Raw genomic sequence first — 23,663 nt, forward strand, 5'->3', positions numbered from 1 at the left:
AGCTATTCTTTGTACTTTAAGTTCATGCGTCTTAGTTATGCTAAGATAGCAGCACAATCTACCTGCAGAAGTTTAGTACGAGAGTCGATACATGCAAATTCGATAGGTAATGTGTACACGCTTTGAAACATGGCTATTCTTTGTACTTTAAGGTCATGCTAAGATAGCAGCACAATCTAGCGGAAGAAGTTTAGTACGAGAGTCGATGCATGCAAATTCGATAGGTGATGTGTACACGCTTTGAAACATGGCTATTCATTGTACTTTAAGGTCATGCGTATAGGTTATGCTAAGATAGCAGCACGATCTAGCGGATGAAGTTTAGTACGATGGTCGATGCATGTAAAATCGATAGGTGATGTGTACACGCTTTGAAACATGGCAATTCATACTGCTGCTCTGTTCCCAAGACTTTTAAGAATAGCTAATCCTAATACTGCTCTTAACGACGTCGAGCTAAGGATTGATTACGTGACCGTGACGTCACAGCCACGTGCTCTTTTTTGGTACACATAGCCACGTGCTTTTTTGACAGCTGTCTTCTTGACGAACCCTAACCTCACTTTGAAGGACAATAGAGCGTCGCTAACCTCACTGCTGCCATCTTTACGGCGGTAAACCTCAAGGCTGCTACCTTATGCATGTTACAGCGCGGAATTTAAAATCCAACAACGGAACATTGTTAACCTCACTCTTGTCATCTTTACGGCAGTAAACCTCAAGGCTGCCACCTTATGCATGTTGTAGCGCGGAATTTATAATCCAACAACAGAACATTGCTAAACTCTCCGCTATCATCTTGAAAAGTTCAGTGTTCCAAACACTAGTTCGAAAATCGTAACTCATCGCACCTCGGGGATTTTATTAGGTAAGACGTAACCCCTAGGTTCCATTCCTTGTTCTGAACATGAAACCATTTACCAATAAAGATTAATTTTCTACACTTAACAAAGTACAAGCGTTCTTGCTGATAGCGATCGATGAGGTTGTTGCTCCTTTAGCCCTTTAGCCCATTAGCCCTTTAGCCCATTAGGCCTTTAGCCAAGGAATGTGCGGTAAACTAATCTTCTTAGAACAAAGATACCCCCTGACATGTTCTAAACACATGTTGTATCGAGTACAGTGTTCAGTTCTACTTATTTAGCGTTCTAAACACTTCAATCAATGTTCCGATCACATGATAAAGTTAACGGCATAGAGTGCAGTTTTCGATTCCAGCCTTGTTACGTTTCTTCTGTGATTTGCAAGTCTAAACATGCTTAATGACGTCATCACTGCAGCACGTGCTTACTCTAGATATTCCGATGCAGGTCTAAACTTGTTCGATAGACATAAGAGGAGGCCTTAACAGCTTATGAAAAAGCACGTCGAATTTTTCAAATTACCTGCCACCACTTTTCAAAGGTATGAGGTTTAGTGCTGTAAAAATACCTGCACGATGCAAAGCTAGCTTTCTTCATCAGAGCAGCCACCATCTTGTGTAAGCACCTCTAGGCCGTATCATAAGCAGCTGTGTATAGTCATCGTCTTGTCGCTGCTACCTCCCGCAAGCACCCCTAGGGCGTCTCATAAGAGCAGCAGCCATCTTGTGCAAGCGCTCTTAAGCTGTCTCATAAGAAGCTATGTATAGCCGCCATCTTGTAGAAATAGATAGCTGCCAATGCCAAAGGGTCTAAGTAGGAATCGAACCGTCGATCTCATCATTAGACTATGTTTTTCTTATGCTATCATGTTCCTGATACTGCAAACCTAGGTATCAGGTGGAAAAATTTTGTCCGTTTTCGAGATATTTAACATTTTGCATTTAAGCCCCAAATGTAATGAATCGAACCTGCACGGTACGTTATACTCTCTACCATAGCTAGACCTGATCATGTTACGAAGACTTGCTTCATTACAAGCTGAAACAGAGCTAATGTCAAAGGGCCTAAGTTAGAACCGAACCGTTGATCTCATCATTAGACTATGTTTTACTTGTTCCCCATACTGCAAACCGAGATATTGGGTAGAAAAATTTTGGCCGTTTTGCTCTACGATGCACCGTTTTCGAGATATTTAACATTATGCATTTAAGCCCCAAATTTAATGAATCGAACTAGCACGACACGTTAGCCTCTAAGCTAGCTTTCTTCACAAGAGCAGCAGCCATCTTGCGCAAGCACCCTTAAGGCGTCTCATAAGGAGTCGTGTATAGCCGCCATCCTGCGTCCGCCATCTTGCGCAAGCATCCTTAGGGCATCTCTAGCCATCTTGTGCAAGGACCCTTAAGCCGCCTCATAAGAGCAACCGCCATCTTGCGCAAGCATCTCTAGGGCGTCTCATAAGGAGCCTTGTATAACCGCCATCTTGCGCAAGCATCCCAAGGGAATCTCATAAGAACCTATGTATAGCGGCCATCTTGCATAATCACCTTTAAGGAGTCATGTATAGCCACCATCTTGCGCATTTAGCGTCGAGAGATGGCTGATGTAGAATTTTTCTTTTTAAATTATCCGCCACCATATTTCAAAGGTATGTACCTAAAGAGTGTAGCACTGAGCTCTAGATGGCGGATGACAGCTGACAAAAAGCGCGTGAGTTTGTTTACTAAACAAGAGCACGTGGAATTTGCCGCCACCACATAGATGACAGCACGGTGCTCTCTTGATTAAAGATGGCGGATGACAGCTAACAGAACTTTTCAAATTGCCCGCTACTACAGAGAGCAGCACGGCGCTCTGTGGATTTAAGATGGCGGATGACAGCTGACGAAATTGCCCGCATTATAGCAGCGCAGTGCTCTATTGATTAAAGATGGTGGATGACAGCTGTCAAAAAAGCACGTGGCTTTGTTTACTAAACAAGAGCACATAGAATTTTTCAAATTTCCGCCACCACATTTCAAAGGTAACTAGCTAAAGAGCGCAGCACTGAGGTTTGTGATGCAAGATGGCGGATGACAGCTGTCAGAAAAAAGCACGTGAATTTGTAAAGCACGTGGAATTTGTCACCGCCACAAAGAGGGCAGCACGGTGCCCTCTTGATTAAAGATGGCTGCTGTCACGTGGAATTGCCTGCCACCACAGGTATCTAGCTAAAGAGGGCAGCACGGTGCTCTCTGGATTAAAGATGGCTGCTATCAAAAAGCATTTTTCAAATTATCCGCCACCACATTTCAAAGGTAAGTAGCTAAATAGGGCACCACTGTTCTCTATAGATTTAAGATGGTGGATGACAGCTGCCAAAAAAGCACGTGGATTTGTTTACCGATTCAAATCTCGCGCTAGTAAGGTTAAGTTGGTAGCACTAAGGTTTAGGCCCGTTAAGATGGCAGCACTGCGGATGACAGCTGTGACGTACCACATTTCAAAGGTAAGTAGCTAAAGAGGGCAGCACTGTGCTCTATAGATTAAAGATGGCGGATGTCAGCTGTCAAAAAAGCACATGGCTTTGTTTCCAAACAAGAGCACGTGGAATTTGCCGCCACCACATTTCAAAGGTATCTAGCTAAAAAGGGCAGCACTGCTCTGTTGATTAAAGATGGCGGATGACGGCTCTCAAAAAAGCACGTGAGTTTGTTTCCAAACAAGAGCATGTAGAATTTTTCATTTTGCCGCCACCACATAGAGGGCAGCACGGTGCCCTCTTGATTAAAGATTGCTGCCGTCATGTGGAATTGCCTGCCACCACAGGTATCTAGCTAAAGAGGGCAGCACGGTGCTCTCTGGATTAAAGATGGCTGCTGTCAAAAAGCATTTTTCAAATTATCCGCCACCACATTTCAATGGTAAGTAGCTAAAGAGAGCACCACTGTGCTCTATAGATTAAAGATGGAGGATGACAGCTGTCAAAAAAGCACGTGGATTTGTTTACCGATTCTAATCTCGCGCTAGTGAGGTTAAGTTGGTAGCACTAAGGTTTAGGCCCGTTAAGATGGCAGCACTGCATATGACAGGTGACGAATTTACAGCTACTGCGATAAAGAGGGCAGCACAGTGCTCTGTGGTTTAAAGATGGCGGATGACAGCTGCACGTGGATTTGTTTATCTCACGCTAGTGAGGTTAAGTTGGTAGCACTAAGGTTTAGGCCCGCCAAGATGGCAGCACTGCCGATGACAGGTGACAAATTTTACATCTAAAGAGGGCAGCACAGTGCTCTGTGGTTTAAAGATGGTGGATGACAGCTGTCAAAAAAGCACGTGGCTGTCAAAAAGCACGTGGCTTTGTTTACCACGCGCTAGTTAGGTTAAGTTGGTACCACTAAGGTTTAGCCCCTTCAGGATGGCAGTACTGAGGTTAGCGATGCGTTGTTGTCTGTCAAAAAGCATGTGGCTGTCAAAAAAACACGTGGCTTTGTTTACCTCGCACTAGTTAGGTTAAGTTACAGCTGTCAAAAAAGCACGTGGCTGTCAAAAAGCACGTGGCTTTGTTTACCTCGCGCTAGTGAGGTTAAGTTGGCACTACTGAGGTTTAGGCCCGTCAAGATGGCAGTACTGAGGTTAGCGATGCGTTGTTGTCTGTCAAAAAGCACGTGGCTGTCAAAAAACACGTGGCTTTGTTTACCTCACGCTAGTTAGGTTAAGTTGGTACCACTGAGGTTTAGGCCCGTCAATATGGCAGCAGTGAGGTTAGCGATGCGTTGTTGTCTGTCAAAAAGTTCGTGGCTGTCAAAAAACACGTGGCTTTGTTTACCTCACGCTAGTTAGGTTAAGTTGGCATTACTGAGGTTTAGGCCCGTCAAGGTGGCAGCAGTGAGGTTAGCGATGCGTTGTTGTCGATGACAGCTGTCAAAAAGCACGTGGCTTTGTTTACAAATTCAAATCTCGCGCCAAAATTCAAATTTCCCGCCAAAAATTCAAATTTCCCGCCAGAATTCAAATTTCCCGCGGGAGGAGGCCGCAGAACCCGCTTATTATACTACTGATACATGCCTGTAAAAGGGGATTTACGTGTATACAATTTTCATATTGATTATCTTTCCCTAATTTCGAATTCATTTATTTTCTCCACTTATTCTTTTTATTATTTCAATAAATGTTTTCTTTGTGTTTTGTTTTGAATACTAGGCTCATGCCGAGAGGTTCATTTCCAGCTGAAGTCTTATAACATCTGGCCTCTCCCAGTCTCGATCCCCGCCTCAGTTTTTAACTAATATTAGGCACGTTGAGCAGGTTTTGTGGCTCAAATGGTAGCAGTCACGCGGTTAGACTGGGTAATCTCCTTCGAATAAAATTGGGAATAGATTGAGCTGGGGATGAAAATGTATTCAGGGCATGTTAAATCACTTCCGAGTAACCCCCTGTCTCCACGTGTGATGTCACCTAATTTTAGGTATGCTTACTTATTTACGAAGATCCTTTATCCTTTGCGTGTCTGTTGCTGCTGAAATTCCGTACTAATTATGTAATAATAATAATAATGTTATTTGTTTTACGTCCCACTCACTAATGTTTGGTCTTCGGAGACGCCAAGGTGCCGGAATTTAGTACCGCGGGAGTCCTTTCACGTGCCAGTAAATCTACCGACACGAGGCCGACGTATTTGAGCACCTTCAAATCCCACCGGACTGAGCCGGGATCGAACCTGCCACGTTGGGGTCGGAAGGCGAACGCCTTAACCGTCTGAGCCACTCAGCCCGGCTCCTAATTATGGAAAGAGATAATGGCTTGAATATGGGCAGTGAAAGTGAAATTTTTAATGGAGATATCTCCAACAATGTAAAAGATATGGGTCATAAATTAGATAACATTAACACGTGTTCCGTATCTGCTAGTGAGAGAGCTAGATACCTTGAAGCGAGGGATCCGATTGCCAGTGGTGAAAATGCCCTCGTTGAAGTACGCGTGAACTCTTATTCACAAATTACTAGTCCAATTAGTGACCGTATTCCTAATATTAACCCGGTTTTTGACATTGTCCATAAATGGACGCTGAATATTTTGGGTGAAGGTAATAGGTAATAGAACCGGTTGAAGATATTGCCGAATGTAGCTCCTTATCTCCTGGATTCTGGACACTTTGATTACAAAGTATGTGAGGACAGCAGGGCGTAAATTATTTATAGCAGCGATCGACTTAGAAAAAGCCTTCGATACGGTCAGTAGGGAGGCGCTATTTTAGAGATTAAGGGAGGTTGGAATGTCGAAGAAAATGAGGGTGGCAATAGAAATTATTTATGAGGAAGTGTTTGTGATGATTAAATTGCAGGATGGAGGGTTGAGTAAGTGTTTTGAATCGAAAAGCGGGGTGAGACAGGGGTGTAAGCTACCCCCGATATTATTTATATTATTTATAAATAATATTTTAGAGGGGCATGGTCGAGACGCATTGCAATGCCCTTGGATAGGGAAAATGGAGGTTCCAGGGTTGCTATTCGCGGATGACTTATTGATTTTGGCTTTGACGGCAAGTGGGTTGCAAAAAGGGTTGGACAAGGTAGTTGAGTATACTAGGAAATGGTCTCTCAGAGTAAATGTAAGAAAGACTCGGATAATGGTGTGTGGGAAAAGGGGTTGGAGAAAGAATAAGGAAGTTTGGAGGCTAGATCAGGAATAAATTAGACCAGGGGGAAAAATTGAGTACCTAGGTGTAATAATTAGTAAGAATGCTTCTTGGAAAAATCAGTGTAAGGTGGCAAAATTTAAAGGAAGAGGAGCGCTTGCGGCAGTACGGGTATTAGAAAAGAAATTTCCAGACGTTAAATACAAAATTCAGAAAACGGTGTTTAAATCACTGGTAATGAGCAAAATGCTATTTGGGGTTGAAGTATGGGGAATGGAGGAGGGCAGGGGTGAATTAAACCAGGTGGTGGCGAAATTTAGTAAGATCATGATGGAGCTCCCAAATTGTACAGCCAATGCCGGTGCCAGATTAGTCTGTAAAGAATCGATAGAGGTTGAAATAGCTAAGAGGGTGTTCAAGTACTGGATTCGTTTGGAGGAAGGGAAGGGTGGGGCATTAGTACAAGAAACGTTTAGTTTTCAGAAAGGTATGACGAATGAAGCTTACTGGGTGAAAAAGTGCAAAAAAGGTACAAAAGATTGGATTGGGGGTATATGGAGAGGTCTGGGGGGTGGTAGGAATAAATGGGTATGGGAAAGGATAAAGGGAAGACTACTAGATATTGAAAGACAGAGATTAATAGGGGAATGTAGAGGGAGAGAGTCTCTTTGTCAGTATTAAATAAATTGGTGGAAGTAATAAACCCGAAAACGGAGTTTGAAGGTAGAAGGGATAAGAGAGGTTTGTATTGATGGGTATTGGGTGTTCCGAGGAACAGGGGATGGGTAGGGAGTGAGAATAGGGATAGATGTGTGTTATGTGGAGAGAAGTGGGAGGACCTGCATATTTTTAATCAATGCCGAGCTTTAGCGGAGATAAAGATCAAACTACGAAGTAAGAAGGAGCTGGACATGGTAGGGGAAAGCTATAAGATGACATCTTGGTTATGTAGAGAGTGGGAGAAAGGAACGAATGTAGCGAAATTCTTAAATGTGGCCAGAGCTATATTTATAAAGAAATTGAGGGAGTAACAGGGGTTGTGCAGATAATGTGGTTCCTGCCGAGGGAGGAAGGGGGTAGGCATTCTGCTCAGAGGAATGGATATCCGCCCTGAGCAGAAGCGGGAAGGGTATCATGGTAACCATGATATCAGAAGAGGGGGGCTGTAGTGTTAGAGGAAAGGGGGAGAACACTTTGCCCTGTGGAAAGGTGATCTGCCTGGGGCAAATTGTTGGAAAGTAGATAGAGAAGTAGTAGGATGGGAGGAGGTGATTGATTAATGACTTGAGGAATATGAGAGTAGATGTGTTTATGAGAAGAGTTGGTAACAAGGGAAGGCCTGATAAAATTAGGTAAGAGTTGATAAAAGGGGAGGTTGAGTAGGCTTGCGGGTAGTGTAAATTGAAGAAGCTGGTATATAGTTTAAGTTTATCGTGGATAGATGAAATGAAGCTTAGGTGGAAGCAAAAATATATATATATAGTGAGATGACTGAGTGAACTAATGGACTTGGAATGGGGCACTGTCTGTTTGTGTGTAAATGAGGAGTGAAAAGAAAAATGGATTGTTTAAATGTATATGTGGGAGGAGGGGGTATAAAGAAGGCGTATGTAATAGAATTGAGATAGATTAAGTGGGACCGTAGTTAAGGAGAAAATGTTGGCAGTATGGAAATTATGAAAGTAGGTCATATGAAAAAATTAAATGGTGTAGATGCCTTGAGGAGGGGTGTAAAACTGAGGGATTCTTGATGTTTAATGTACTAAGTTTAATAGGATGGAAGAAATGAGATAAGTCTAACAGTCTGACATAAGTGTCCTGTAGATTGAGAAGACTGAGTGAACTAATGGACTTGGAATGGAAACTGTTTGTATGTAAAAAAAATTAAGTGGTTTTAAAGTAAGCTGGTATATAGTTTAAGTTTATCATGGATAGTTGAAATGAAGCTTAGGTGGAAGCAAAAAAAAAATATATATATAGTGAGATGACCGAGTGAACTAATGGACTTGGAATGGAGCACTGTCTGTTTGTGTGTAAATGAGGAGTGAAAAGAAAAATGGATTGTTTAAGTATATTTGTGTGAGGAGGGAGTATAAAGAAGGTGTATGTAATAGAATTGAGATACATTAAGTGGGACTGTAATTAAGGAGAAAATGCTGGCAGTATGGAAATTATGAAAGTAGGTCATATGAAAAAAAATATTTAAATGGTGTAGATGCCTGGTTGAGGGGTGTAAAATCGAGGGATTCTTGATGTTTATGTACGTAGTTGAATAGGATGGAAGAAATGGGATAAGTCTAATAGTCTGATGTAAGTGTGGTCCTGTAGATTGAGAAGACTGAGTGAACTAATGGACTTAGAATGGAAACTGTTGGTGTGTAAGTAAAAAGAAAAGTTAAATTGTTTTAAGTGCGATGATGATGAGGGATGTAATATGGTTGTTAGTTGATGTTTAAGTCTTAAGCTTAATAATGTGAGATGTAGTGGACGAGAATAGTGCGAGAAAGGAGAAGGTGACGTATCAAAGGGAGAGGGAGGGGATGGGCCTTGACCCACCCCAAAGAAGTTAGGCTGGAGGACGTCTGCACGGGAAGAAAAAGGAAAGGGAAGATAGAGAGATGACAATGAACATAGTAGGTGTGACGTACATAGCGGAAGTGTGTGGCAAGCCATGTGTTGGGTCTGGTTTCCGCCAAGCTGGCTTGTCACACATGGTAGGAAAGGAATACATTGTCAGCAAGTTTAGGTGAGATAGGAGATCAGTTCTCACGTGGCGAAGCTGGTGGCTGCGATCAACGGGTTGGTGGGCATGTATTCCATACCAGGGCTGACGCAGCGACCAGTCTACTAACAATTTTTTTTAGGTGGTAGGTGGGAATAGGGGAATAGGGTAGTTTGTAGTCTGGTGCTTCCTGCACGTATGCTGGCTATCCGCGTGTGGGAGGGCACTGAGTAGATGTAGAGGTAGATAATTTAGTTAGTAGCGTCCGCCATGTCAACTGGCAGTGAGCCACCCCTTATGGTTCATCTGCGCCAATCACTAGCAGCTTAAGTGCTAGGCAGCCATACTCGCTTCCTCTCGCGGCCCCGTAGCAGAGGAGTATGGAAATGACTCCACGATTAATCTGGAGTGTTCCATCTCGCGATGTTCCTGGATCTGTCCAGCATCCGGGCGATTCTAGAAGAGCCAGCGGAGGTATATAAGAGAGGAACGACCTGCCTGGAGTGAGTGAGAGTTAGACTGAGTTAGAAGTTGGTGTGGTTAAGTCGTGAGCGACTGCCAGTGTAGTGAAGTGTGTGAACTGCCGTGATTATCGGACTAGTATGCTACAGTGCGGACTGTCGGCGAAGGAGAGAACGTGTAGCCGTGCGACGCGGGACCTTGAGTGTGTAGTGTGAGGACAAGTGAGAAACGAAGGGAGAGAGAGAGAGAGCCCGAACTGTGTAAGTTTGTGTTATGAGCAACAGTTGTATGTAGTCTTGTATAGTATAGTGCGTAGCTAATAAATCTTAGTATTGAAGCTACCAGTCTAGTGTTAATTGATCATACTACCCCGCCAACTCGCTACAATATGTTATTATTTTTATTGAATAGCTTTTGCTGTACTTACATGTTGTTTTTGACCTTTCATCAACAAGTTAAATTTTGTAAAAGGAACTGATTACTTTTGATTCTTAAATATACGAAAGAAAGTGTCATATAGGCATATTATTAAAGTTGTTCAGTATTACTCTTTAAAAAACTGAGTTCTATTCTTTTTGCACTTTTAATTTTTCTTCATAATTATTATGGTATATTACTAATTTCGTTTCCGATATGCGAGCCTACGAGAAATAATACTCGTAGAATGTAATTTAACCAGCGTATTTTTCAATCATCTTAAGGAATTAGCTTCATCTACTATCCACTCGCGCTGGGCCCACGCGCGTGACGTCACGAATCGTATTGCCAGGCCTTGTTCTCTAGCAGGTGTTGGCTTTTGACTCCTCTTTAAATGATCAAATAAATTAGATGTGCCGCCTCCCATTGAAGAACTTCGAGCGCATAATTTTCACTTGGCAGATTTCTTCTGATCGCCCTCTGCACCGAAAAGTTCCAAACGACTGATGGTTTTCGTGACATTAGCTACACAGTGCCAGAACGTTCACCCGTCACACGCAACAGCTGTCAGGGAGGAGTGTTTTCTCTGAATGAGCAGAGCACGTTCGCTCCGTTTCCTCCGCAGTAGTACCGGAGAATACCGGTGGAGCGCTTCACTTGCTACAACCAAGTGACGGGTTGCGACCGGAGTCATGAAGAGTCGATTCCATATGCCTGGGAAATCGGGTACCCGATTTCGGAATCGATTCCGAGGAACAAGTAGCACCGTCTATGATGCAGATACGTAAACGCGTACAGCACGAATGTGTTCTGTAATGTGAGTTCGTTTTGGTTTAAAACCAGGTCACTTTATGAGCCGTGCCTGCTTTCATTGTACAGTAGTGTCCTGGAGTTATATCCTCTAATGCGACTGTAATTTGATCAGAAAGTATGATTCCTTGTTTGAAACTAATCAATTTGTATGGATTGTAAACAAATCAAAACTTGTACGGGGATTATGACATAATATAAAAGTACTATTTCAAAAAATATAATTGTAGTAAAGAAACAACCTTAACTAATGTTAAGCAGTGATGAAAACAAAATGAGAAATTCTGACAGTTTCGCATAATAATACTTAGCAGTAGTAGGAAATGTCTCCTTCTTCTTTTTTCTATCACTTTTCTCACACCTGTGGCGTCGCGGGTGCAAACTGTATCGCACATGTTGATTTGGCCCTGTTTTACAACCAGATTCCCTTCCTGACTCCAACCCTATGTGGAGGGATGTAATCACTATTGCGTGTTCCTGTGGTGGTTGGTAGTGCAGTGTGTTGTCTGAATATGAAGAGGAAAATGTTAGGACAAGCAGAAACACCCAGTCCCCGGGCCAAAAGAACTAATCAGAGGTGATTAAAATAACCCACCCGGCCGGGAATCTAACCCAGTACACTCAAAACCGAATGCCTCAACACTGACCATTCGGCCAATGAGTCGGAGAGTAGCATGAAATGTTCATTACAAATTAAATGTAACGGAAGACAGGTATACTTTGAAACAAGTTGTTTACTTATTAAAAACGCGACTTAATTCAACAGACCTTACACGTTTACACGAGCGATATTTGAAAACCACATGAGAAAAATACAGTGTAAGCATAAATAACAAATTTCGATTGCTACAACCACTGTCGAGATATGAAATGTGATTTCCAGACAAGCAGGATAATTTGTTATTTCATTATTATGTGGCATAATTCATTCATGACAACCAATAAGACATTACACTGTATACAAAAGAAATAGTAAATACTGCACGTTCGAATTTACCCCACTTATACACGGAAGCCTCTCCTGCGAACCATGTGACCTTGCCGCGGTGGGGAAGCTTCCGTGTCGCAATGAAGCAGATAGCCGAGCCGCAGGTACAACCATATCGCATGGGTATCTGTTGAGAGACCAGTCTATAAGGTAATCGCCCACTACACCGCGCCGCGCCGCGCAGCGCAGCCGAGAAGAAATTTCCGTGGTCTGCTTCTTGTGAAATGAAATGGCTTAACGCCCACTGCAGGGAGCCGCGCCCCGCCGCGCGGAGCAAGCTTGTGGAATTTCCGCGCCAGAAGCCCCCAGGTTTCTGGAACGGAACTTTTTCCTTTCGGCGCGCTTGCCTGGGCGAGGGTAGAAGGATGGAATAACGGAAAGAATGTGGTTTCGTGCCGTTTCGGCGGTCCTCGGGAGTCCTCGACTAGTGCCAGCATGCTCGTACCTTCACGCGGTTAGTGGTATTGTGCACTGTACGCCTTTCTGTTATCTTGTCTGTGTTTCTGTTGTCTTCTGAGTTGTGTTTCCTCTTCTGTCCTGTTCTCATCGTTCATTGTGGTAAGTAAAATCATGCATAACCAAATTGAGCTAGAATTCAACAAAATCAACATCGAGCCGGATGTTTTCATGTGGTTTTTATATTGTAAATTTAATTAGAATATAATTTAAAAATGTAAACGTGTTAGTTCTCCAACAAACTCCTCAGTCACGTTTATTAAGTTAAGTAAAACAAATTTAAGGTTTTCATTTCGTTTTTTAAATTCAGGTTTTCAGAATGAATGAAGAAGGATTGCTGCTTTTGGTGAAGGAATATCCCCATCTGTACGATCCCTCTCATCCCAAGTACCACGATAATCTGGCAAAGGACAATTCGTGGGATGAAATCAGCAAGGAAATGGGCCTCAGTGGTAAGTATATTTATTTCCAATTGACAAGCACGTTAAAGCTATTATAAAATAAAATAATATTAAAACTTTTCATTACCCAGTACAGTGAACAAGAATTTAAAAAAAATGACATATCAAATACATACAGCCATTAAATTCTAAGGACACCATAATTAACGCTCAGCCTTCTATCCATAAGCAAAACGTGTTGGAAGGAAAGTAGTAGCGTAAAAGCAAAAGCCGCTACAAAATTGTACTACGTGACAAGAAAACAATGATCCTATACCAAAAGAAAGAGTAAACGAAAGGAGTTAAAAGATAAACAGATGTAGTGCAACCTGAAAAAGACATCAGATTTAAACATTATAAATATGTTTAACAATTGATCACATTTTTGTTTTCTTATTACTTAAGAAACTTATTGTTTGTTATAATAATTATTACCTCACATATTCATTGCCATATCCTATGCATTTCATGATTATGTTTCCGGTCAGGCAATTGTTCATCAAAACAAATATATAGAGATTAAAAACGATAACTTAGGTTCATTATGATGAAAAGTCTAAAATTATACTACTTAGTTAATGTAAAACGTTTACTAATAATTGTAGGCTATCATGTTAAGTTCTCAACGAGGACAATACGTTAAGAATTAATTTTTATTCGTTAGTGTTCCTTCGGCCAACATTTATCATTCTTTCTTGCCATTCAACCGATCCTGCATGGGAGCTGAAATAGTCCTTAAATCTGTCCCTGATCCGAAGAGCTGATCCTGTGTACGTCCCTCCAGTGCCTCTCAAATCTTGAAGCGCAGGTGTAGCTTCTTCTATAAGTTCTGCAAGCAGATTTGGATGATCTTCGCGTAAGAAATTATGAAGCACGCAGGTTGCCAAAACAAATTTCGTCATATGTTCTGGCGAAACTTGCATTTTCCTCTGATATATTCTGAACTTCTTAGATAAAATGCCAAATGAATCCTCGCAGGTATTTCTAGCTCTGCTGTGTCGGTAATTGTATATTCTCTTCTCCGTGTTTCTTTTTGATTCATCACCGGGATAAGGCCTCATCAAGTTCCGTTGCAGAGGAAATGCTTCATCTGCAACAATAACATGAGGCATGAGCTCATTCGTTCCAGGTAGAATTTTATCCGGAGGAAAGTCCAATTTGTTCTGCTGAAGTTTTCTTCCGAAAATACTATTAGAAAATATTCCCCCATCGCTATTTTTTCCCAAAGCCCCTACATCTACCATCACAAACTTATAATTGGCATCGACTAGAGCTAGAAGCACAATGGAGAAGCTTTTTTTGTAATTGTAGAACAATGACCCACTGTTGGCTGGCTTGTCAAACACCACATGTTTCCCGTCCATTGCTCCCACACAGTTCGGGAAATTCCATCTTTCTCGGAACTCTAGTTCATTTCTCTCCCAGATTTCTTTGTCTGGTTGAGGCATGAAAATAGGAACCAACTTTGTCCACACAGCGTCACACACATCGTACACAATCCTCCTGACGCTTGTCTCTCCAAGTCTGTAGCTAAATGCAAGTGTTCTGAAAGAGTTCCCGGTAGCAAGAAATCTGAAAAGAAAAAGTAAATAAATAAATACATAAATAAATAAATAAAATAAATAAATAAATAAATAAATAAATAAATATTATTGCTTCTTGCCTAATTCTTTGCGTTTGTTAAATGATCACAAATTTTAATTCATCTCTGATCTGATTACTTTCTTTCTCCAGCTAACAAGAAATAATTTGATAATATTAAATGCCCTGTCATTTTGATCAAAAGCCTGTAATTTAGTTGTGAAATCCCTAAACTGAAAGGATACAATTTTCTGACTGGTAAAATATTCGGAGAGATCCTGCACGTCTCTTAACATCTCAAAATTTAGTACAATTTCGCTTTGAGCCATTGATGGTTACGTGTTTCTCTTAATTTCTAGTGGACGAAATAAATATGATATACTCAGTTTTGCTTCCTACGTCACGATGAAGAGAACTGCTCAAGACCGTGGGATGTGGCTACAGCGACAAGGCTTAGCCTTTAGATAATTGATTTGAATTCATTGATTGATTGATTGATTGCTTTTATATTTCAATAATGATATAAACATTTAAGAAATTATTTAAACTTTTATGCATAGTTAGATAATTAACTTATTTATTTATTTATTTATTTATTTATTTATTTATTTATTTATTTATTTATATTACATCTTTTTTTTACTTTCAGCTGATGAGTGCAGAGCCAAATGGAAGTCCCTGCGGGAATGTTATCGGAAGGCTTTAAGAAAAAGACAACCAAAATCTGGACAAGCAGCCAAGAAAATCAACCCTTGGCGCCTCGAGGCACAAATGGAGTTCATCAGGCCCTTCATCACAATGCAGAGAAGCCAGGTGAGCAATGTAGGAACTCCATCCGATGACGATGAACAAACAGATATTTCTGAGGTTCAGGAAGAATCTCAGAATGTCGACTCGGGTTCCTCACATACAACTGAAGATACTCAGAAAAATGACAAACGACCAGGATTGTGGAGTGGCAAGAGAAAGAAAACTGCGCCTTTAACACCTTCGGCTGCTATTTTTAAAGAGTTTGTTGAGTTGAAGAAATCGCGACAATCTTCTCTGGGGCAAGAGGGTGACCATCTCCGCAAATACTTTCAAAGTGTAGAAGAGACAGTAAGAACATTTCCACCACAGTTACAAGTAAAAATTAAAAGTCAGATTTCCACCATCATTCATCAGGCAGAATTTGAAGCAATCAATATGCAGTCATTTCCAGCACCAAATTTTATCCATCCCGAAATTCCTGTCCAGTATCGATTTCCACCAAGTTTGACTTCTTCCAGTATCCTTACACACACTCAAGCAGGTTCACAGATCCCAATCTCACCAACACCAGGCCATATTCAGGCACCCCAGTTCAATCAAAATCACCAGACGAATGATGACAACCACCCAGTGAACGACAATTAAAGTGTAAACCATTTCGCTACTCTCCATGAGCTGTAACTACATACCGCCTCCCACAAAATTATTGAGACATCTGCTTTTGTTATAAGATGTTATTAGAGCAACAATGATATGTTCATGGTATCTGTCTCTGTGATTCAGATTTGCTTTCATTTCTCAGTGTAGCAAATACGTTCAATTTAACAACTTGAATTTCTATTTAGTAATGTTTTTTTATAACTATGTTCCTTTGCTTTAGATTTGCATTAAATAATACTGTATATTAGGTTTTCAAACCTAAACTGCTGAGTAACAATGGCTTTGTTATGTTGTAAGTGGTTCTCTGTGCTTCAGATTTGTAGTACGGTAATTTTAGTGTGTAGCAAATACATTCCATCTGAACAAATTGTCTGTGCTTTAGATTTGCACTAATTTCTTAGTGTTGCGAAACATTCCAATTTAAGTCCTAAACTGATATTATATTTTGTGTTAGTCTTTGTCACGTATTTCTGTAAATATCTGTCTCTAGCAAATAAATTGCATTTTAAAACAATTTAATGAACGTTTTTGTGTCTATTTTTTTGGAAAGGGCGTAGTTGCACGATTTTCTTTTGCGCATATCTTCCGGACAAACATTTTTACAATTATTTCAGAGAGTGGAACATGTTCCATAAAAGTATGTTAGTAAAAAAATCCATTTTAAAAAAGTATATTAAAAATTCAGCCTTTGGGGAAGTTTTATTTAGTTTCCCAACTAACTTTTGTTCACCTACGCCTTTTGAAAAAAACACTGAATCAATGATTTTATATTTTATTTCCTCCAGAACCTGTATAGTCTTAAAATGATTTAGTGCTTTACCTTAGGATGGAAATTTTCAGCAGCTCTGTGATAATTTCATACTATTTAATCTGATGCAATTGTATAATCTATTATCATCTTTAGCCCTAAAGTAACTTCGGATAAAATAGGCTTTTGTGTATCGGACAACAAAATAAATAAATAAATAAATAAATAAAAACCTTTTCGATACGTTACATTGAATTATCAGTAACTACTATTACTGTAGCTATATTGTGTTACTCTGTTTGTACGAGAAAATATGAAATTAAAATATAAATGAATCAAATAACTTACCTGAGGCATACAGCAAGTCTTTCTTCACATGGTACAGCTCGGCGAAAGGTGGTATTTTCTCGCTCTACACACGGCTTAACTAGGTTCAATAGTTCATAGAATTTTTCTTGGGACATACGAAAGTAGTGGAAAAATTTACTTCGGTCCTTTAGTAGATCAGGAAATAAATGGTGAAACTCTCCGTACGTTTCCCTTTTCTCATAAATGTTGTGGACCCAAACTTTTCTTTCGCGTTTTTCTTCTTCCTCATTTGCAAGTAGCGCAACTGCAAATAATAAATCCTCCTCGGAACTGGAACTCATCTTTCTGTGTGAGCTGCACTTCCCCAACTGGAGAGAGGCGGCGCGGTGAGGTGTGCTGTATGGGCGAAGTCTCGGAAAATGACCCGTGGAATGTTCCACAAGCTTGTTCCGCGCGGCGCGGCGCGGTTCCCTGCAGTGGGCGATTACCTTAAGGAATGGTTCATCGAAAGGGGGGTAGCAGCCTTTCGGAAGTTGCAAAGGCGGCAGTCTAGATGATTGACTGATATGGCCTTGTAATATTACTCAACATGGCTTAGCTGTGTTGATACTGCTACACGGCTGAAAGCAACGGGAAACTACAGCCGTAACTACCTCCCGATGACATGCAGCTCTCTCTGTATGAATGATGTACTGATGATGGCTTCCTCCCGGTTAAAATATTCCGGAGTTAAACTAGTCCCCCATTCGGATCTCCGGGTGGGGACTACACGAGAGGGGGCGATCACCAGGAAGATGGATACTGACATTCTGCGAGTCGGAGCGTGGAATGTTAGAAGTTTGAGTCGTTGTGGTAGGTTGGAGAATCTGAAAAGGGAGATGGATAGACTAAAGTTAGATGTAGTTGGTATAAGTGAAGTACGTTGGCAGGAAGGACATGATTTTGGTCAGGCGACTACCGAATTATTCAACACAATATCAAACAGGGGAAACGCAGAAGTTGGTTTAATAATGAATCAGAAAATAGGGCAGCGGGTGAGCTACTACGACCAGCATAGTGAAAGAATTATTGTCGTCAAGATAGACACCAAACCAATGCCCGTCACAATAGTGCAGGTCTATATGCCTACTAGTTCAGCGGATGATGAGGTAATCGAATGAATATATGAAGATATAGAAGATTTAATACAATATGTAAAAGGTGACGAGGATCTAATTGTGTTGGGAGACTGGAATGCAGTGGTAGGCCAAGGAAGAGAAGGTAATACGGTAGGAGAATTCGGATTGGGACAAAGGAACGAAAGAGGAAGTTGGTTGGTTGAATTCTGCACTGATCATAATTTAATCCTTGCCAATACTTGATTCAAACACCATAAACGACGGCTGTATACGTGGAAGTGACCTGGAGACACTGGAAGGTATTAAATAGACTTCATTATTATTAGGCAGAGATTCATAAACCAGGTGTTTCATTGCAAAACTTTCCCACGAGCAGACGTGGACGCTGACCACAACTTGTTGGTCATGAAATTTCATCTGACGTTGAAGAAAGGGAAGAATGATAAAAGATGGGATCTAGACAAGTTGAAAGAAAAGAGTGTGAGGGATTGTTTCAAGGAACATGTTGCACAAGGAATAAATGAAAAGGCTGAAGGAAACACAATAGAGGGAGAGTGGAGAGTCATGAAAAATGAAGTCGGTAGGGCTGCTGAATTAATGATAGGAAGGAAGAAAAGATCAACTAAAAATCCGTGGATAACTCCGGAGATACTAGACCTGATTGATGAACGACGAAAATACAAGAATGCTAGAAATGAAGAGGGCAGAAAAGAATACAGGCGATTAAAGAATGAAGTGTATAGAGAGTGCAAGGTAGCTAAGGAAGAAAGGCTAAAGGAGAAGTGCAAGGATGTCGAAGGTTGTATGGTCCTAGGAAAGGTAGATGCTGCATACAGGAAAATAAAGGAAACCTTTGGAGAAAGGAAATCTAGGTGTATGAATATTAAGAGCTCGGATGGAAAGCCACTTCTAGGGAAAGAAGACAAAGCAAAAAGATGGCAGGAACATTTCTAACAATTATATCAAGGTGCAGATGTATATAATTTGGTTCTGGAACAAAAAGGGGCTGTTGCATCTGATGAAATGGGAGACCCAATTTTGAGGTCAGAGTTTGACAGAGCTGTGAGCGACCTAAATAGGAACAAGACACCTGGAATTGATGACATTCCCTCTGAACTACTGACTGCCTTAGGAGAAACCAGCATGGCAAGGTTATTCCATTTAGTGTGTAAGATGTATGAGACAGGAGAAGTCCCATCCGATTTTCGGAAGAATGTTGTTGTACCTATTCCCAAGAAAGCCGGTGCTAACAGGTGTGAAAACTATTGCACCATTAGTTTAGTATCTCATGCCTGCAAAATTTTAACACGTACTATTTACAGAAGAATGGAAAAACAATTTGAAGCTGAGTTGGGAGAAGATCAATTTGGCTTCAGAAGAAATGTGGGAACACGTGAAGCAATCCTGACTTTACATCTGATCTTAGAGGATCGAATCAAGAAGGACAAGCCCACGTACATGGCATTCGTGGATCTAGAAAAGGCATTCGATAATGCTGATTGGTCCAAGCTATTTAAGATTCTGAAGTTGATTGGGATCAGATACCGAGAACGAAGAATTATCTACAATCTGTATAAAAATCAGTCTGCAGTGATAAGAATCGAGGGCTTTGAAAAAGAATCAGCATTCCAGAAATGAGTGAGGCAAGGCTGCAGTTTGTCCACCCTCCTTTTCAACATTTACATAGAACAAGCAGTAAAGGAAATGAAAGAGGAATTTGGAAAGGGAATCACAATCCAAGAAGAGGAAATCAAAAACTTTAGATTTGCCGATGGTATTGTTATTTTACCTGAAACTGCAGAAGATCTCGAGAAGCTGCTGAATGGTATGAACGAAGTATTCGGTAAGGAGTACAAGATGAAAATAAATAAGTCCAAAACAAAAGTAATGGAGTGCAGTCGAACGAAGGCAGGTGATGCAGGAAATATTAAATTAGGAAATTAAGTCATAAAGGAAGTAGATGAATATTGTTACTTGGGTAGTAAAATAACTAACGATGGCAGAAGTAAGGACGACATAAAATGCAGATTAGAAAATCAAGGAGGAGCTTTCTTAAGAAAAGAAATTTGCTCACTTCAGACATTGATATAGGAATTAGAAAGATGTATTTGAAGACTTTCGTGTGGAGCGTGCATTGTATGGAAGTGAAACATGGACGATAACTAGCTCAGAAAGAAAGAGAATAGAAGCTTTTGAAATGTGGTGTTACAAAAGAATGCTGAAGGTGAGATGGATAGATCGAATCACAAATGAAGAGATACTGAATCGAATCGGTGAGAGGAGATCGGTTTGGCTAAATTTGAAGAGAAGAAGGGATAGAATGATAGGACACATCTTAGGACATCGAGTACTTGTTCAGTTGGTTTATGAAGGAAGTGTAGGTGGTAAGAACGGTATGGGAGATCAAGGTATGAATATGACATGCAGATTAGAGCAGATGTAGGATGCAGGTTAGCACAGTATCGGGTTGCACGGAAGCTCCATCAAACCTGTCTATGGACTGATGACTCAAACAACAACATACACGGAACACTCACTCTAGTGTGTACGCCCAGCACGCTCTCGTGACGTCATCTGGAACCGATTCCTCGCATGCGACATTGAGTGCGACCTCGGAGTCGTAGGAACGGATTCTCGAGAATCCAGGTGTCATTCGCGCATATCACTACTCGGAGGACAGCCTAGAGTTGGGTCATTCATGAACTAGCTAGTTCATTTGAACGACTCTTTTATTTGAACTAGTACGAGTTCGTTCAATTAATTTGAAGGGGCCGTTCACGCAAGCACACAGCATGTTAGAGGACGATGACCTAAGCAAGCACCATCTATTGTAAAATGTACGTACAAGCTGGTGCCTCGTTCATTGAACGAAGTGCCGCGAGAGCTGATTTCATGATGAGAGCACAAATGAACTACCTCGTTCATTTGAACGACAAAATAAGCCCGCACATAAATGGCCAATGGCGTGCCGTGTTAATGATCACATGACAGCACATCTCCTCTCACACTTCTCAACTGGCGGTGGCGTTGTGCATTACTTGTGTCTAGCGCCTGACAATGTGCAGCCACTCGGCCACGCTCGGGTGAGATCTGTCGGTTATACTCGGCTATGCTCGGGTGAAGTTGTTCGGCTGCTCTACTAGCGCTTCTTCAAATAGTATCCTTCCGATAGTAATGGATTATAGGGATGGGCTTAGCAGTTATTTTTTATTGACGGTTATAACTGGAGCGGTTACTAAAAAACACTCGTTAAGGTTAACGGTTAAAAATAACCTCTAGTGCCGAAATGAGTGGCTGAGACGGTTGAGGCGCTGGTTCGATCCTGGCTCAGTCCGGTGGTATTTGAATACGTCAGCCTCGTGTCGGTAGATTTCCTAGCACGTAAAAGAACTCCTGCTGGACTAAATTCCGACACCTCGTCTTCTCCGAAAAGAGTAAAAGTAGTTAGTGGGACGTAAAGTATTGTTGTTATTACAAGAGGGGTCCCTAGTATTCGCTGCACAGTGCCAGTAGCGTGCCGGCCTGCGTCTGAGAGCTGCTTCGAGAGGTCCACTTGAGAAGCTATCTGACCGTGATGACGGCCTTGGTCAAAAATGCCACGAATAACGACCGGGAGGATTCGTTACGCTGACCACCCGTCACCTCATAATATGCTGACATGCGGGGTGAGGAGCGGTCGCTTACTAGGCCAAATGTCCTTCAAAGCAGGAAGCATTATGGAGGTATAGTATGTGTACCAAGTGCAAGGTTGACGTAAGGAGCGTAAGTTAAGTCATAATTCCCTTCTATGTAATTGCTACATACATGAAGTCGATCAGTTCAAGAATGACGAAAAATTACCTCCAAATAACAGAAGGATACTGTTAATTAATATGTAAAATACGTGCTTAAATAACTTTGTAGAAAAATCAGAAGCAAGAACAAGGAACAAAACAAATATTTAATCCACCATCATTTAAGAATACTGTTAATTACAAACTGAAATAACTTGCATAAATTCTGATTACTGTGATGGAAACTGGTAGTGAGTACGGCCGCACGGCTCTTCCCACTTCATAATTCCCACACACGTGTACGAGTCAGTACTGATCATAGAGTTAGTAAATGTTTTACTAGAGGTAGCATTGGCGCCACCGTCTACGAGAGAAACAGTGTAGCGAGCGGAGCAGCTGTTTGGCAAAAAGCTCATTCCTCCGTACTCATCAATGTAAATATGGGGCCTTTTAAAACTGTGTGGATATACATAAGGTTTAAAATTCTTACATGTAAATATTCTCAGATATTACAGTATACTTGTGATGCTTCTCTCCAGTAAAAAAGAAAGCCCAAAAAGCATGAATACAGGATTAAATGTGTAATAAAAGAGGACGGTGCTCAGGTGCAGTTAAGTAACAAAAATCAATTTACTGTTCATATTAAGTCTTGTAACAACATACGTTTAGAAGGAGGGCTCATATATTTCGCTATTTTTTTGTGTAAATGACCAGAAATTTGGTATAATTCTGCCCAACGACCGAAAATGTCCTCTCTCGTACGAAGCGGATGAGTGAGATTTTAGGCCTAAAAACGTTGGCGAGATTTGGGGTAAGGTAGGCAAAATATTACCATCGCCGGTTTAGACCCTAGCTTTCTGAGCCCAAGTTGGCAGGTTCGAGCCTGGCTCAGTCCGGTGATACTTGAAGGTGCTCAAATAAGTCAGCCTCTTGTAAATAACTTAAATAACTAAGATTTAGCGGCACATGAAGGAACTCCCGTAGGAAAAAATTCAGACACATCAGCGTCTCTGAAAACCGTGCAAGTACGTAGTGGGACGTAAAGCCATTTTATTATTATCATCACCATTATTATTATTATTATTATTATTATTATTATTATTATTATTATTACTGTTGATGTTTTCTAAACGTGATTAAAAGTGAAAATATGACACTCGGTTGTGGTTTCGGCCTATTATGGAGATTTTACTTAACTTTAAGATTTTAACTTGTAAAATGATTTCCGTTAATGGAAAGGGAGAGTGGTAAATTAAATGATTGAAGAGAACTGAAAAAATACTTACAATATTTTTTACAATTTGATTTACATCGCACCGACACAGATAGGCCTTACGGCGATGATGGGTTAGGAAAGGGAAGGAAGCGCCCGTGGGCTTAATTAAGGTACAGCCCCAGCATTTGCCTGGTGTAAAAATGGGAAACCAGGGAAAACCATCTTCGGGGCTGCCGACAGTGGGGTTTGAACCAACTATTTCCCGAAAGCAAGCTTCCAGCAGCGTGGCCCTAACCGCACCGCCAACTCGTTCAGTCAATAATACATTATGCTTGTATATAGTCCTATGTGACATTTAAAGGAATAATAATAATGACGAAAGTAAAGGACTCAGATGTTCACACACACGGTGTGGCACATCTAGTCTCTGGTAAGGTATGAATGGGGACTGCTACACGACAAGCAACAAACTGTATAAACAGAAAATATATTCAGTAGCTTTTAACAGGCCTACTATAAATACACACAAAAAGTGAAAAACGGACTACAATTCCAGGCTATCATGCACATCTTTCCTTATTTTCTTTTTTGTACCAATTTGCTTTACGTCGCAGGGCTAGGAGTGGGAAGAAAACGACTGTGGCCTTAATTAAGGTACAGCTCCAGCATTTGCCTGGTGTGAGAATTAGAAACCATCTTCAGGGCTGCCGACAGTGGGGTTCAAACCCACTAT

At 41.1% G+C, this 23,663-nt stretch overlaps 2 protein-coding genes across 2 annotated transcripts; one reads left to right on the top strand and one right to left on the bottom strand.

Moving 5' to 3' along the window:
* Positions 1–12,113: 12,113 nt before the first annotated feature.
* On the top strand, positions 12,114–16,274 carry LOC136867140 (uncharacterized). The gene is made up of 3 exons (XM_067144248.1): positions 12,114–12,333; positions 12,646–12,787; positions 15,006–16,274. The coding sequence occupies exons 1-3, from the start codon at positions 12,262–12,264 to the stop codon at positions 15,749–15,751; spliced, it is 960 nt and encodes a 319-aa protein (XP_067000349.1). The 5' UTR covers positions 12,114–12,261; the 3' UTR covers positions 15,752–16,274.
* On the bottom strand, positions 12,781–17,171 carry LOC136867139 (uncharacterized). The gene is made up of 2 exons (XM_067144247.2): positions 16,863–17,171; positions 12,781–14,347 (listed from the first exon to the last, which is right to left on the bottom strand). The coding sequence occupies exons 1-2, from the start codon at positions 17,162–17,164 to the stop codon at positions 13,429–13,431; spliced, it is 1,221 nt and encodes a 406-aa protein (XP_067000348.1). The 5' UTR covers positions 17,165–17,171; the 3' UTR covers positions 12,781–13,428.
* Between the last annotated feature and the right edge of the window lie 6,492 nt (positions 17,172–23,663).

The sequence above is a fragment of the Anabrus simplex genome, chromosome 10 (genome assembly GCF_040414725.1).
Source record: "Anabrus simplex isolate iqAnaSimp1 chromosome 10, ASM4041472v1, whole genome shotgun sequence".
NCBI lineage: Eukaryota > Metazoa > Arthropoda > Insecta > Orthoptera > Tettigoniidae > Anabrus > Anabrus simplex.

Coding starts and splice junctions, on each gene's coding strand:
- LOC136867140 (XM_067144248.1), top strand. CDS start 12,262: ATGTGGTTTCGTGCCGTTTCGGCGGTCCTCGGGAGTCCTCGACTAGTG. Junction 12,334..12,645: donor CATGCTCGTACCTTCACGCG/GTTAGTGGTATT, acceptor TTTTAAATTCAG/GTTTTCAGAATGAATGAAGA. Junction 12,788..15,005: donor CAAGGAAATGGGCCTCAGTG/GTAAGTATATTT, acceptor TTTTACTTTCAG/CTGATGAGTGCAGAGCCAAA.
- LOC136867139 (XM_067144247.2), bottom strand. CDS start 17,164: ATGAGTTCCAGTTCCGAGGAGGATTTATTATTTGCAGTTGCGCTACTT. Junction 14,348..16,862: donor AGACTTGCTGTATGCCTCAG/GTAAGTTATTTG, acceptor TTTTCTTTTCAG/ATTTCTTGCTACCGGGAACT.